The sequence below is a fragment of the Monodelphis domestica genome, chromosome 6, assembly GCF_027887165.1.
Source record: "Monodelphis domestica isolate mMonDom1 chromosome 6, mMonDom1.pri, whole genome shotgun sequence".
NCBI classification, from domain to species: domain Eukaryota; kingdom Metazoa; phylum Chordata; class Mammalia; order Didelphimorphia; family Didelphidae; genus Monodelphis; species Monodelphis domestica.
This window is the reverse complement of record NC_077232.1, coordinates 7,083,598-7,099,011: the sequence shown is the minus strand read 5'-3', so window position 1 is coordinate 7,099,011 and position 15,414 is coordinate 7,083,598. Positions and strand designations below refer to the sequence as shown.

Sequence of the window (15,414 nt, the reverse complement as noted above, 5' to 3'; positions counted from 1 at the left end):
CATCCTTCCAGTCTCATGGATGTGGCCCCGAAGCCCCTGGGGACCACAGCTAGGGGAGGAAGAAGCCCAGAAATTCCATTTTGCTTGCCTCCCACGCAGGTCTGAGTCAAATGAAGGGCCCCAAAACGGGGTTCCAGCCCTTCCCTCCCTTTTACAGATAAAGTTGGGTGACACATTCAAGGGCACACGGCAAGGAAGAGGGTAGGATGGGCCCCAATAGGGAGACCCCACATTGCTCTCCATCAGAGCCCACTCCAACGCGGGCCTCTCTGCACCGGAAAACCGCTTCAGTTGGGGGAAGGAGGGAACTACAAACCCCAGCGGGTAGTTCGTGGCACAGGGCGGCCGACACAGGAAGCCACTCTCCGCTGCGGGGTTTATGCGTCTGCGCTGCGAGGGGACGGGCCGAGGTCAGCAGAGAACTACAAGTCCCAGGAGATAGCGGGGCGAGACAATGCAAGGAAAGGACCTGCGCATGCGCTTACACATGGGGCGGAGCTTCATGGGCGGAGCGACCGCCATCTTGGAGCGGGAGGCGGAGCGAAGCAGACCGGGAGGGAGCGACCGACCGGGGCCGCTGCCGCCGCCATGAACCCCGAGTAGTGAGTGACCCTTGCCTGCGCCCCTGCCCCTAGACTGGGGAGACCTTGAGCCCCATGTCTGCGACTTGTCCCCCTCCCCTCATTGAGCCCTCACCTGGGGTCCCCACTGTCCTTCTCCCTGACATCCGGGTTCCTGCCCTTGGTGACCCCCCCACACCCCACACACACATCCGGGTCCCGCAGGGGTGGAGGAGCCTGGCCAGGACCCCCGCCCCTCTTCTTCCTCCCCTCCCCCCAGCTCTCCTGTGGTTTTGGGGGGGGGACGTGAGGGCTGCGGAATTTTCTAGATAAAGGTCTGTGAGGTTCCCTCAACACACGTGCAGATTTGTCGTTTCTGGGGGCCCCCTCCCTCTGGGAGCTTCTGCATCCCCACAATGAAAGGACCCCCGCCTTAAATTTCCGTGGGGAGCTGTTTACATGGTAACAGATAAACCCCCTCCCTCAAGTATGCACTGCCCATCAACCCCTGCGTGTAGACAGAGCAGCTGAGCTCCTGCCTCACCAGGATAGACACGACGACGCATCCTTCAGAACATCTGAGCTCCCTTGTGCCCTTTCCTCAGTTCCAGCTGTTGCTTCCCCCCTCCCCAAATGTATGCATAATAGTAGTAGATCACAGTTAGATAATGGTCCAAGGTTTAAAAGTAAACCTAACTAACAATGGTCAGAGTGCTAGCACTGGAGGTGTAGGTCCTGGGCTCCAGGGTGGCCTCAGACACTTCCTGGCAAGTCACTTAATCCCCATTGCCTAGCCTTTACCACCCTTCTGCTTTGGAACTGATGTTTCTAAGACAGAGGGTGAGGGTTTTTTTAAATAATCAAAGAAGTAAAGTTAGGACTGTGAGGAACTAACTTCAGGAAGCATTTATTAAATGCATGCAGTGTCTGGGTAGGTGCTAGACCTTGGGCGCACAATAGACAAAAAGGAAATATTCCCTTCCCCCCAGAATTCTCCTGGGAAGGTGCATAAATAAATGCCTTGCAAATTCGGGATGATTTTAGGAGAGAGAATCCTCTACTCATGGAAGAGCCTCCTGTAGGAGGTAGCACTCCAGCTGTGGCCTGAAGGGACCCCCAAACTGCCCTCCCTGTTCTTTCCTTATTTGGCCTCCCATTTCTAAGTCCTGTGGTCTCCCATCTTTAGTCCCTTCTATGCCACTCTTTCTCCTCTGACACTGAAGACCCTCGTCCCCCTACACCTCCTGGGGAGCCTGCCTGCAGTCTCTTCCTACTCCAGGCCATCCTCCATTCAGCCACCAAAGCAAGTTTCCCAAAATGTAGGTCATGTCATGTCCAGTAAACACCAATGGCTCCTTATTACCTCCAAGATCCCATAAAAATTCTGATTGGCCTTCAAAGCCTTTTCTCACCCAGCCCCTCTAACCCTTTCTCATTGTCATACATTTATATATACTTTTACTCTCTGACAGGTACTGTTTGATCTAGAGACCCCAGCTTCCTGGCTATTCTCCCAACAAGGCCTGAGCATTTTCTCAGGCGTCCCTCTTGCCTCCACTTGTTTCTTCATTTTAAGTTCCACCTTCTGTGGGAAGCCTTCCCCCAGCCCTCTTCATTTAAGTGCCTTCCCTGTGACAGCACTCCCAATTCTGCCCTCTTGGCCATACCTCAATGTTTGCTAGTTGTTTCCCTTCAGAGCAGGAAGTGGCTTGTGGTAGCGGTGGTGGTTGTTGTTGGCTGGTGGTCGTTGTTGGCTGTTGTATTCTGACCTTAGCACTGGGCTCAGAACTGGGAGATGCTTAAGAAATGCTTGTTGATTTGACATGGGAATCCATAGAAGCCTTGATAGGGAATGCATGCCCTCCAGGCATGGCTGAAGCCCTTTGTCAGGGCTGGAGTTGGAATGAACTGAAAATAGCAAATAGGCCTGTCTGACTGGAGCAGAGAATGTGGGGAAAGGGTTAAGGTGAGAGAGGTCAGGGGGAGTCCAACCAAAAGGCTTTGAATGTCAGGCAGAGAGAGCCACAGGCATCTTTAGGCTAGGGAGGGGCATGGATAAGCCTGACTTTAGGAACATCAGTTTGCATCTAGGTGGGCAGGTGAAGACCAGAATGAGAGCAGATGAGAGGATGAAGAGGTTTAAAGGCTGCTCCATTCTGGGAACTGAGAGATACCCAGCAGATGTTTGTCCTGGGACAACTAGAGTACAGAATTGCTTCCCTGGGCCACACCGATGGAGATGCTGGTGGAACTCTGGGGGTTATGAAATCATTGAGGCAAGCTCCAAAGCAGTTATTATTATTGTTTAATTAATTAATTTAGAGTATTTTTCCATGTTTACATGATTCATGTTCTTACCCTCCCCTCCCTTCCCATAGCCAACAAGCAATTCCACTGGGTTTTACATGTGTGATTGATCAAGACCTATTTCCAGATTATTAATATTTGCACTAGGGTGATCATTTAGGGTCTACATCTCCAGTCATGTCCCCATCAACTCATGTGGTCAAGCAGTTGTTTTTCTTCTGGGTTTCTGCTCCCACAGTTCTTTCTCTGGATGTGGATAGTGTTCTTTATCCTAAGTCCCTCCGGATTGTCCTGGATCATTGAATTGCTACTAGTAGAGAAGTCCATTACATTCAATTGTGCCACAGTGTATCCGTTTCTGTGTACAGTGTTCTCCTGGTTCTGCTCCTTTCCCTCTGTATCACTTCCTGGAGGTCCTTCAGTTCACATGGAGTCCCTCCAGTTCATCATTACTTTGAGCACAATAGTATTCCATCACCAACAGATGTGTTCAGCCATTCCCCAATCAAGGGCATCCCCTCATTTTCCAATTTTTTGCCACTACAAAGAGCACAGCTATGAATATTTTCTCTTTGGGGCACAAATCCAGCAGTGGTATGTCTGGATTAAAGGTAGACAGTCTTTTAGCACCCTTTGGGCATAGTTCCAAATTGCCCTCCAGAATGGTTGGATCACTTATTTCTACCAGCAATGCATTAATGTCCCAGTTTTGCCACATCCCCACCAACATTCATTACTTTCCTTTGCTGTCATATTAGTTAACCCAAAGCAGTTATTATTAAGGGTCAGGCCCTGAGGTGCCAAAAGAGAAGGAGCATAGTTCTTGCCCTCAGGGAGCTTAGATTCAGTCAGTGTACAATGTGTCCAGGTAGAGGTCTATACCAAATATGGGCAGAATTGAGTAAGGTCAGTTAGGGATAATTCTTTGAGCAAGAGGTGAGGAGAATGTGTACTTCAGGCCTGGAAGCAGCCACTAGTAGGAGTGGAGGAGGAGGAGGAGGAGGAGGAGGAGGAGGAGGAGGAGGAGGAGGAGGAATAGGAACAGTCTGAAGAAGCCTAGTTCGATTGGAACTCTAGAGAACTCTAGAATTTGTGAACAAGAATCATGTGAGAAGGGTGGAAAGGGTGGTTGGGCCAAAGTGGGAACCTCTTTGAATGGCAAACAACAGGAGTTTGCCTTTGATCCTAGGGAGGCAGCAGGACTTTGTGAACAGAGGAGGGATATGGTCAGAGCTGGGCTTCAGGAAAATCACTTTGGTATCTGGATGGAGGAGAGGCTTGAGGCAGCACAGAGACTCATTAGAAGGCTGTTGCTATAGTCCAGGTATAAGGGGATGAAGGCTTTCAGGAGGATGGTGGCTATAGAATGGCAGGGAGGAGAAGGCCTTAGGGCACTCTCACACTTAGTGGGCAGAAGGCTGATTGATGGGCCACCTGAGGAGGCAAAGAAGGGACAGGCAGTCATCCTTAGGAGGCGGAGGAGGACCAGGAAACAGCAGAGGCATGGGAGCTGGGAGGGGGGTTGGTGGGGAGTGACCAGAATCTCCAAAGAGGGTAAGGGGATGAGGGTTGGAGAAAGGCCTTTGAATCTGAGTCAGGCCAGTGGTCCTGCCCTAGCCAGATCCTAAGGGGTTAAGAATTATCAAGTGGGAGGGGAAGTGAGGTAAGAAGTAGTGAAGTAAGAGGCCCTCTCTTGGAGTTTGGCTGTGAAAGGGAAAACCAATCTATAGAATGAATGTTAGATTAGGAAAGTGAGGTGAGCCTGGCTTCCAGTCAAGGAGGCCTGGGTTCTTCCCCCCCCCCCCCCCCATCATTTTTAGCCCCATTTTTAGGTGTTTTCCCATTGCCTTCTGATGCTCCAAGAACACGGGAATCCTGGGGTGCCCACATGCTGACTATGGCTGGTGTGGTCTTCTATCTTTTGGACCCTCAGAGACATTCTCTCCCCTGAAATATCTTAGACTTCTTAGCCCATTAACCAAGATTTTAAGGGCTCTGGGAAGAAAAAGCATTACATCTTTATTTTCCCTAATCTTTAAATAATAATGAGACTTTCCTTTAATTATTTAAAAGGGTTTGTAGACTTCACCATAAAGCCCCTCCTTGGGACACTGGCATGGGGATGGACTCGCCTTTAGTGTAGAAGATCAATTTCTTCTTGTTCAGCCATTTTTTTTTAGTTTATCCTTTTATTTTTTAAGTAAAAAATATTTTTTTAACTCTTACCTTCCAATACTGTGTATTGGTTTCAAGGCAGAAGAGTGGTGAGGGCTAGGCAATGGGGGTTAAGTGACTTGCCCAGGGTCACCCAGCTAGGAAGTGTCTGAGGCCAGATTGGATCCCAGGACCTCCCATCTCTGGGCCTAGTAAAAAAGTATTTTCAAGGTGAATCTGGCCCTTCCACTACCCTTTTTCCCCTCTTCCCCCCCAGTCAGTCCTTCCCTACAGACCTATGTTTAGGCAGCTTTCTGGACCCAACTGGCTCCCAAACTGCTTATGGCTAGATAGTTCGGGGCTCCAGTAACAGGGCATCCACGTGCCTGCTTTCCCAGAGTCCTTCCAGCAATTGTCATTTTCTCTTTTCTGCCCATCCTGCTGAGTTCTTTTCTGAGGTGGCCTCCCAGCATGCTGGGAATGGGGCGGTTGAAGCATCCCCTCTCTTTCCATGGCCCCCTCAGAAGCAGCCTCCTCCTGGCATGCTCCTCACTCTGTAAATAGGGAGAGCACCACTGGCCTGGGGCCCTCAGAGGACCCTTGTCCAGACACCTGGACCTTGGGAATGGACACTTCTCGCCTTCTGGCTGCCTCATGCCCTTTGCACTCTGCTGGCTGGAGTTTGGGGGTGGTTGTGCTGGGAAGTACCCACCCCTTCTTTGGGCCTTGCAGTCTCATCTTTCTCCTTGTTCCCCTCCTAATAGCAGCCAGTGTTTTTATGGAGCTCATTGGAGCTAAACCTCAGAGTACTGGGTTAGCGATTCCACATTCTCTGGCCAAGGGGAATAAGGCAGGTTTCCCAGTAGAGTGAGTGGAATGTGTCAGGAAGACCTGGGTTTGAATCCTAACAAACAGCCCCAAACCTCAACTTCCTTATCTGAGAAATGGGGGCAAAAATGCCTGTGGTGATGACATCAGAGACTGATGGCAAGAGCCCTTTTGGAGACAGACCTTGAATACCCATGTGCCTGGGAGCCTCCATTTGCTCTTATAATCCTCCATTTCCAGCAGCATCTTCTCCCCTCACTCCAAGAGAGAGCTCTGGCCCCTCTTAGAGTTCTTGAGTTTTATTTCCACCTTTACTAGGAAGTACAATGGTCCTTAGCTTCTTTCCTTTCCTTTTTTTTAAACCCTTGGAGTCAATACTGTGGATCGGTTCCAAGGCAGAAGAGCACTGAGGTCTAGGCAGTAGGGGTTCAGTGACTTGCCCAAGGTCACACAGCTGGGGAGTGGCTAAGGCCAAATTCGAACCAGGACCTCCTGTCTCTTGGCCTGGCTCTATCCACTGAGCCACTTGGCTTGCTCCTGAGCCTTAGCTTTCCAATACTGCCCAGTCACATCTCCAGCTCCCACAGTTTTCCATGTTTCTCAAAGAGTCCACTGGAGCTTGCCAAACAGCCAGTCTTTCCAGGGTCTGGCCTTCGGTTTTTGCTTCGGGGTTCCAGCGGCCAAGGGAGACGGAAGAGGGGGGCTAGGCCTCTCCTTGGGTCTCACTCCTTCCTCTTCCTCTTGGTACAGTGATTACCTGTTTAAGCTCCTCTTGATTGGTGATTCAGGCGTTGGGAAATCCTGCCTACTTCTACGGTTTGCTGTGAGTCTCCTACCATCTTGGGCCTTAGCAGCCTCAGTGCACAATGCCTGAGTGGGGGGTGAGAGGAGGTGTTCCCCTACAGGAAGGACCAGAGGGAATGAGCCGTCTCCTTTGGGGTGGTGGAGAGGGGAGCTCCAGAACTAGGTTCCACATACCGGCTCTTGGGGAGCCTGGAGCCTGGCATCCCATGGAGGAACGGGCCGGTGCTTGGGGCAGGACACCTGGCTTCTGGGGGGCGGGGCGGGGCGTGCCAGGAAGGCCTCTGAGGCTTCCTCACCCTCTGCCGTCCCCAGGATGACACTTACACCGAGAGCTACATCAGCACCATTGGGGTGGACTTCAAGATCCGAACCATTGAGCTGGATGGCAAAACCATCAAGCTTCAGATTGTGAGTGCCCAGCTGTGCATGCCCGCTGCCCTGCCGTGGGTCAGGGAGCGTCTGGGGGTCTCCCTGACGGCCCGTCTTTCTGTCTCTTGGCCTAGTGGGACACAGCAGGTCAGGAGCGCTTCCGAACCATCACCTCCAGCTATTACCGAGGGGCCCATGGCATCATCGTGGTATACGACGTCACTGACCAGGTAACCCCAAGGCCTCCGCCCAGCACGGGCCCTTTTTCTCGGCTGTGGAGCTGGGCCTTCCCCTAAAGGCTGGCCTTTCTGTGCCAGGGGCTCCTGGGCCCTGTACAGTCACACCCAGTGCCAAGATTATCTTCTGGGCAAGTGACTTTCCCGTGGTGGGGCACAGGCAGGGCCTGGTGTCCTTGTGGCTCCCCGTCCTTTGGCCACACTCCCCCATTTTACATTCAGGTCATCTTTTGCCGTGCTTGTGGCCGTGTGGTCTGTCTCTCCTGGCTTCCCTCTCTGAATGGGCTCCAGTGGTTAGAAAGGGCTGCAGGAAAGTCTGCCTCCCAGGTCCCTTTTCGGACCCTGAAGGACCTCGGCTCCCCACCAGGGTGTCGTTAAAGCCTGCTCCTGTGCCCAGGGTGTTGGGCCTTTCACCCCAGACTCTCAGTTTCTCTCTCCCAGTGGGCTCAGGAGGAGGGAGAAAAGGAGATGGCAGCTATAAGCATCCCATGTTTGGGCCCCCCCAAGGCAGGGCAAGAAGGGGAAGCCTCTTAACGCCAGCACCTCCTCTAGGAATCCTATGCCAACGTCAAACAGTGGCTGGAAGAGATCAACAGATATGCCAGTGAGAACGTCAATAAGTTGCTGGTGGGCAACAAAAGCGACCTCACCACCAAGAAGGTAGTGGACAACCCCACTGCCAAGGTGAGGGGTCAGAGCTGAGGGGGAGGGCTGCTCCGAGGGGCCCCTCCAGTGCCTCTGACCTGCACTTCCTCTCAGGAGTTTGCCGACTCCCTGGGCATCCCCTTTCTGGAGACGAGCGCCAAGAATGCCACCAATGTGGAGCAGGCCTTCATGACCATGGCAGCCGAAATCAAGAAGCGGATGGGGCCTGGGGCCGCCTCAGGGGGCGAGAGGCCCAACCTCAAGATCGACAGCAGCCCAGTGAAACCGGCCAGTGGAGGCTGCTGCTAGGGGGCAGAGCTGGCCGGGCCTGGGACCTCCTCTTCTCAGAGGATGCCCCTGAGGCAGAATGAGGCCCTGGCCAGGCCCTTCTACCCACAGCTGCTGCCCCTTCCGCTGCTACCACCTCCATGGGGCATTTGATTCTGTGGCTTGTGGGGAGTGAATCCTCACCCACTCCCAACCCCCAACCCCCTCCCAAAGCTCTTGGTAGATCTGTGCTATGGGCAGGGGCTGGAGAGCCCGAGGAGCCCCTTCCCACCTCCCCCAGCCCCCGTCCTTTCCCTGGCTTTCTTGGGGGAAGAGGATTCTGCCTCGTTCCCAGCTTCCCCTCAGAGCTGCAGTGAGACCTGGGGAGCCTCTCGTGTCTCATTGTCAGAGATCCGGACCCAAGGCCCAGACTGTGGGGGACCAGGGTCCTGGGGAGATGGGCCAGCCTCAGGAGGGAGCAGCCCCACCCTCTGCCAGCTTCGCCTTCTCCCTGCCGCACCCCCACCTCACCTCTGCCAACCCTCCTGGCCTGAGCTTTGAGCTCCATCCGTCCAGAATGCCTTGGGGGAGGGGGCGCCTGGAGGCTTTGCACCAAACCGGTGGGTGGGTGGGTGGTGGCTGGCAGCTCCCTCTGCCCCTGGCTGCCTTGGCACCTTCCCCCTTCTCGGCCCCAGGAGGCTGTGGAGGTGGAAGGAGGCCCGGATGGGGGCAGCCCAGGGCCCGGCTCCTGGTGACCAAACAAGACTCGTTCCTCTCCCCTTGGCAGCAGAGGCCCAGCAGGCTGCCTGTCCCTGGCATTGCCTTGGCCCCTTCCCGTCCTCCTTTGTCTGGCCCATTCCCCAGCCTGCTTGAGTGCATCTCCCAGGCACAGGGGGCGCTGGGCCCTGGGGGTCTGCCCCTCCCCCCGGGGCTCCTTCGGTCTAGTCTAGGCATGGGCCACCCCCTTGTCCCGTGGTCCCCTGGTCAGTGCGACATAGGCGCGCACACGCACGCGCGTGCTCTTGCTTGTATTGAAGCTGCAGGGTGGGGACCCGGGCGGCAGCCCCCCTCCCCGTGTGTGCCCCCCCTTCCTTTCCAGTCACATCTTGTCCAGCGTTTCGCTAGGAGAAGCCACTTGGGGGGAGGAAGCGGGACAAAACAGCCTCAATAAATCTCCAGTGGCCTCGGGAGAGCCCCCGAGGGGTTTTGCAAGGAAGTTGGCTGCTGGCCCGTGTGGTTTGTGGGCTGCGCCCGGGGGGATCCCGAGCCGGTGGGGGGCGGCGTCCCGAGGCCCCCTGCACCCTCGCCTGCTCTGGGGCGCTACTTAGGCCTCCTGTGGCCTCAGATGTCCCAGGCAGCTCCGCAGATAGGGTTCGGAATGGACTGCAGGGAGACGGGGAGGTCCCGAGAGTCCTTCGGGCTGCCCACCTGTCCCCGCCCCCGCCCTTCATGCCCATCAGGTGGCAAAGACGCCGGGGCACACGCCCCTGGAGCTGAATACGCGGAGACTCCATTAGCGGGGTAGCGCAGCCCCGCTCCAGAGCTTTGGCCGCCCCACCCTCGGTGCCAATCTGCGTGGGTGCGTGTGATCGCATTGTCGGCCTAGTTGGGGGGGAGCAGGGAACTGCGGGAGCTCGGGGTGTCCTTTGTGCTCGGTTCTGGCAGCAGGATGTGGGGCGCCGGGGGGCGGGGTGAGGGCGAGCTGTCATTTGGGTCTGCGGGCGGGGGCGGGCGCCAGGCCCGGCCGCCTGGGCCTGCTGTGGGCCGTGCCCCCCTCCCGGAGGACCATTCCTCGCCTTCGGAGCCCTGCTGAGCCCCCTACCCCTGCTGCTGCCGGCTCGTTCTGCGGCCCCGCCCGCTGGAGGCTGAGCCTGCCCCTTTGTGGGGAGCTCCGCCCCGGCTCCGCCCCCCCAGCTTCCCGGGCTGGAGAGGGAGCCGCGGGGCGAGCGCAGGATGAGCGAGAGGGGCAGGAGCAGCCGCCAGCGCCAGCGGACGCGCCCCCCGAGCCGCCTGCCCGCCCCGTGCTCCCCGAGCCCCCCGCGGCCGGGCCGGCCGGCCGGGTGGGCGCGTCTCCTTTCGGGGCTCGCCTGGGCGACCCCCTTGGCCATGCCAGGCCAGCGCTGAGCCCTGTGGGGCGGGGTGGCGGCCGGAGCGGGAGCCGGGCCGGGCCGGGGCCCCCCGGCGACGGGGCCACCCGACGGCGTAGGCTGGCGCCCCCCGGCCTGGCGCTGGGCCCCGGGGCCATGGCGTTCACCTTCGCCGCGTTCTGCTACATGCTGACGCTGGTGCTGTGCGCATCCCTCATCTTCTTTGTCATCTGGCACGTAAGGCCGGGGGCCAGGGGACGGAACTAGACCGGGGCGGAGGGGGCTTCGGCCCCGGGCGCCCGCGGGGTGGGGGCACTGCTCGCTCCGGGCAACGAGGGGAAACTTGCTTACTCTTGTTCCCTTCCCCCGCCCTTACCTCCTCTCCCTCTTCCTTTCCCAAATACCTGTTCCCCCTTCCCGTGCCCCCCTTCTTTCCACTCCCCCGTCTCCGTGACAGCCCGCTCTGGTCCCCCGTGCAGCTGGATGGGAAGGGGGGGTTTGGGGGTTGCTTTGCACTTGGGGGCTCGCTATCCTCCCCCTCTTCCTGGCAGGGCAGCTCTCCAATCCTCCCTCGGTCTGTACCCAGGTCTGTCTATCCCCCCTCCTCCCTTCCTCTCCATTGTGGGTTTTTCCAGCCGAGTGATGGAGCCAGTTGCCATAGCAACTGCATCTGTTTACAAGACCCACATCTACCAGAACCCATTTAACCCTTTCCCTTTCTTACCCCTCCCCCCCCCCCCTTGAGTTTCGATGGAGGAAAGGGCTTGGGTGGGAGAGCGCTCCCAGTGTTCGCAGCCCTCCGGACCGCGATGCCTCCCCATCCCCCTGCTCATTCCTCTCCGTTTCCGACTCCATCCTTACTCTGGCCTGATTCTTCTCCGAACTGTTCAACTCTGCTGCTGCTGCCGTCCCGGGTCCTTATCAGCTCCGGGCCTGGGGGCAGAGAGGGGCTCAGGCGGGCCCACCTGGCCAGCCTTTGCCGTGCTCCCCGCCCCAGCAGCCTCCTCCACGTCCCCTGCTGTTCCCCACCCCCAGCGTCTCCTCGCCACTCCTAACCTCCTTTCCGTGGCTTTGTTTCTGTTTCTCTCCATTCCTTTCCCATTCTCGCTTTCCAGCACCCTCCTCCCATTCATTCACTGCATTCATTCACTGAGCACCTGGCCTGGCCATGGGGAGGGGGAGGCAGCCCTCTGGGAGACGGCCGGCCTTGGGGACCATCCACACCCCCTCGTGTTCCTGGGCTGCACATCTGTGTTCTTTCATGTGCTTCCAGCCTCTCCTTCCCACTTCTCTCGTGCTCTCCTCTCCTGCCTTCCTTGGCACTTCCTGTCTCACTCATCTCCCCCATATGTCCATCTCCCGTCTCTGTCATCCTCTCCATCTGCTTCCCCCTCCTCATTTCCTCTTCTCCCCCCTCCCTCCTTCCCTTTGTTCCCGGGTTCATCTGCTTCTTTCCAGCCTGCTCCTCCTGGGCTTTACCTGGCACCTCCTCCATGGCCCAGGGGGCTCTGGGGCCCTGTGCTCCCCCTCATTCCCTCTCACCATCCTGTCTCTCTCCTTTCCCTTTCTGTCTCCTCTCCTACCCTCCTTTCATCCATTCAACAGGTATTTAATGGGCCCAAGCTTGGGCCGTCCCAGTTTGGTGGCTTCCTCCTCCTCCTCCTCTAATGTCTCCTCTGGCTCACCACCCCCCTTCCCTCCCTCCTGGGGGCCTCCGTCTGTGTCCTCACCTCGTTCTCTGGCTTTCCCACTCCCTTAGGAAGGGGATAAGCCTTTCTAAAGCACCTACTATGTTCCAGGCGCTTTGCTAAGCACTGTTACAAATATTCTCTCACATGATCCCCACCACAATCCTGCAAGGTTGCTGTTCATAGTGTCCCCATTTTTGCAGGTGAGGAACTGAGGCAAATGGAGGTTAAGTGACTTGTCCAGGGTCACACAGCTAGTGTCTGAGACTGGACTGGAAGTGGGGGCTTCTTGACTTCAGGCCCAGCACTAGCCACCATACCAGGAGGCAGTAACCCTTGGGGAAGACTTGGAGGAGGCAGGCCAGCGGGAGCCAAGAGAGGGGGGTCCACAGAGCACTCTGGGATGTGGCCAGAAAGGGGGTGAAGGGAACCAAAGTCCTGGGGAAAAAGAGCTTTTCAAAGCCTCCCTTGCTGTGAACCACACACACACACACCTCTCCCTCTCCCCAGCACCCTCCAGGACCCCCATTCCAGAGCTGAGCAGCACCTGGCTTCTCCCTGAGAAAGGGGGAGCAGGCGGATGGGGGGGCTGGAAGGACAAGCCAGAGCTCAGGCCCTGGACATAGGAGAACAGGAAAAGGGGAGTGCCACAGAGGGGGCTCTCTCCCCCACTTTGCAAGTGAGGACAGTGAGGCCAAGGTCACCGAGGAAAACAGGCAGAGCTGGGTCTGCGGGACTCTGTCTCTGCTGCCTCCCCTCTTCCACCCCCCCCCCATGTGTGCAGGGAGGCTGAGGAGGTGGCATTTTTGCTGTTGCTAGGCAACCCGAGCCCCCCCCCCCCTTCAGCGGGTGAGTGACAAGAGAGAAGACCTTCATTCCTGTAGGAGGAGGGGTTGGGGAGACCCCAGGAGCCTCCAGCCGGCCCATTGTTCCCCGGGGGTGCCGCCTGGACCCTGTGGCACCCTGGGCTCCAGATGGCGCCCAGGGAAACAGCAAAGGCGAGATGTTCCCTAGCTCGGAACCCCCCCCCCAGGCTGGCACCCGAACATCCAGAAGGGGATGGGCCTGGCGGGCCTGAATTTCCGGCAGAGGGCCTGGGCCCCCCCCCAAGGGACTCCGGGCCAGGAATCGCCTCCCCCGCCCTCTGGGCTGCTTAGCTGTGGACCCTGGGCCAGTCATTTTCTCGCGCGCGCGCGGCCTGTGGGAGGGAGGGGCTGCGCCAGGGAGCACACCCGCGGGGCCCCTCCCGAGGCAGCCCGAGCCTCACAGGCACCCACCCCACCCAGATCATCGCCTTTGACGAACTGAGGACCGACTTCAAGAACCCCATAGATCAGGGCAACCCGGCGAGGGCAGTAAGTCAATACATGTGATGTGCCGAGGTGTGTCCGTCAGTCTGTCCGTCTCTGTGTCTGGGCCGGGCCGGGGGCTCGGGGGAGGGGCGGGGGAGCGGGAGAGGATCTTCGGGCCTCTCCGGGGTGTCTGGGCCGTCTCGCTCTCCCGCGGATCAAGGCCCTACCATTGCCGGGGAGATCCGGGTGAAGTGCCTGCCTCCATGGCGACGGTTGCCATGGGAATGGCGGCACCTGCCTCTCCATGGTGACATCGCCATGGAAACAAGGCTGAAGTCGGTGGCAGCGGGGAGCTGGGCCGGGAGCCTCAGGCTTCTCCAGCCCTCAGTTGAAGCCCGCCCCCCCCAAGATGGACCCCCTCCCGCAGCTGCCCCGCCCCCCCTCCCCGCCTGCTTCACTCAAGCCTGACCCTCCTCTCCTCCCACAGCGAGAGCGTTTGAAAAACATTGAGCGGATCTGCTGCCTCTTAAGGAAGGTCAGTGGGGGATCTCGGGGGTCGCAGGACCTCCCTGTCTGTCTGTCTGGCCGGGGATCCAGGCTCCACTGCCATTGTGTGTCTGTGTGTGACCGTGGCCAGGACCCTCGCCCGCTCGAGCTCAGTCTGTGTGGACGGCCGAGGCTGTGGGCCCCGCTCCTCCCGCAGCTCCATTTGCCCCAGGAAGGCCGCACCCTGAGATGCTCGTTAGGCATCCCTGGGCGGCAGCCGCTCTCTTCCCGGCAGGCTCAGGGACACCCCTACTCCCTCTCCCAGCCGCCGGGCCTCTGCGCAGCGCCGCTCGGGAGGGTGGGCCCCGCCCCCGCTGCGGGCCTGGGGGCGGGGCCTGACCGCCGCTGCCCCTCCAGCTCGTGGTCCCCGAGTATTCCATCCACGGCCTCTTCTGCCTGATGTTCCTGTGCGCCGCGGAGTGGGTGACGCTGGGCCTCAACATCCCCCTCCTCTTCTACCACTTATGGAGGTGATCAGGCTGGGGGGCGGCCTAGGCGGGGAGCGAGCTGCGGCGCCGGGGAGGCTTCGCAGCGAACGAGGCCTAGCCCGGCTCCTTCGGCCCCGCCCTTCCCCAGGTACTTCCACCGCCCGGCAGACGGCTCCGAGGTCATGTACGACGCCGTCTCCATCATGAACGCGGACATCCTCAACTACTGTCAGAAGGAGTCCTGGTGCAAACTCGCCTTCTACCTGCTCTCCTTCTTCTATTACCTGTACAGGTGAGCCCCGCCCCGTCCCGGAGTCTGGGGGCGGGGCCTGCCCTGCCGGCGGCCCCGCCCCAACCCGGCCTCTCCCCGCAGTATGGTTTATACGTTGGTGAGTTTCTAAAGGGGGAAGCCGGCCAGGGAATGAACCCCGAGAACGGACCGGACGCCTGTGGACCCCCATCCCCGCGCCCCTTTCGGACAGCGGAGAAGAGCCACTCCCCGCCCCGCCCTCCCTTCGAAGCCTCCGCTCCGGGCGCCGGGGCCTCCCCAGCCCCTGTCCCCCAAATTGCTGCTATGGGATGGCCCAGCCCCGCAGAGGCAGCCGGCGCCCCTTTGGGCCCCAAGCCCCTCCTCTGAGAACCTAGTGCTCGGGTGAGGCCGGGCCGGGGCGCTGGGGAGGGGGATCTGGGTCCCCCCCACTGCCCCTTCCCAGCGACCCCAGGGCGCCCGCCGGGTTCGCAGAACTGGCCCGAGAGGCAGGGCCCCGGGGAGGGGAGGGGCGTGAGCAGGCTCAGCCGGGGGCTCCCCCTCAGCCCCACCTCCCGCTCCCTGCTCTCCCTCTGCCCTGCCCCCTCCCGCCTTTTCTGGGCTTTCTTCTTCGTGTCCTTCCCCTCTGCTGTCCCATCTCCCCGTGCGCTGCCCGGAGGAGTCTGTGTAAAACCCGAGTCTCTCCAGGCCAGTCCCGGCCATTTGTGATCGAATAAACAATTGCAAAAGACTCCGGGCCAGGCTTGGCATGGTGTGGGCTGCCCCAAGGGCGATCCTGCTGGGCCCCCTCTAGGCACGAAGGGTCTCAGGGCTGAGAACTGAGGCTGGAGAAAGGACCAGCCCAAGGTCACACAGCCAAGCAGAGCCAGGCTCCCAGGCTCCAGGCTCACTGCCTGCCTTGGGACAAACAGCACTTGTCTGAGGCTACTGAGATT

The 15,414-nt window shown here is 58.7% G+C and overlaps 2 protein-coding genes across 3 annotated transcripts; both read left to right on the top strand.

Moving 5' to 3' along the window:
• Positions 1–454: 454 nt before the first annotated feature.
• Positions 455–9,386, top strand: RAB1B (RAB1B, member RAS oncogene family). 2 transcript variants are annotated; one of them, XM_001365249.4, is made up of 6 exons: positions 455–602; positions 6,600–6,672; positions 6,966–7,061; positions 7,157–7,252; positions 7,811–7,942; positions 8,018–9,386. In XM_001365249.4, the coding sequence occupies exons 1-6, from the start codon at positions 589–591 to the stop codon at positions 8,210–8,212; spliced, it is 606 nt and encodes a 201-aa protein (XP_001365286.1). In that variant the 5' UTR covers positions 455–588; the 3' UTR covers positions 8,213–9,386. The 2 variants fall into 2 exon arrangements, with proteins under 2 accessions (XP_001365286.1, XP_016280868.1); XM_016425382.2 differs by having other exon boundaries at positions 500–602; positions 7,811–7,918.
• A 706-nt stretch (positions 9,387–10,092) lies between these two features.
• Positions 10,093–15,209, top strand: CNIH2 (cornichon family AMPA receptor auxiliary protein 2). Its single transcript, XM_056801307.1, has 6 exons — positions 10,093–10,494; positions 13,232–13,300; positions 13,725–13,772; positions 14,141–14,253; positions 14,360–14,503; positions 14,585–15,209. The coding sequence occupies exons 1-6, from the start codon at positions 10,414–10,416 to the stop codon at positions 14,610–14,612; spliced, it is 483 nt and encodes a 160-aa protein (XP_056657285.1). The 5' UTR covers positions 10,093–10,413; the 3' UTR covers positions 14,613–15,209.
• Positions 15,210–15,414: the final 205 nt, after the last annotated feature.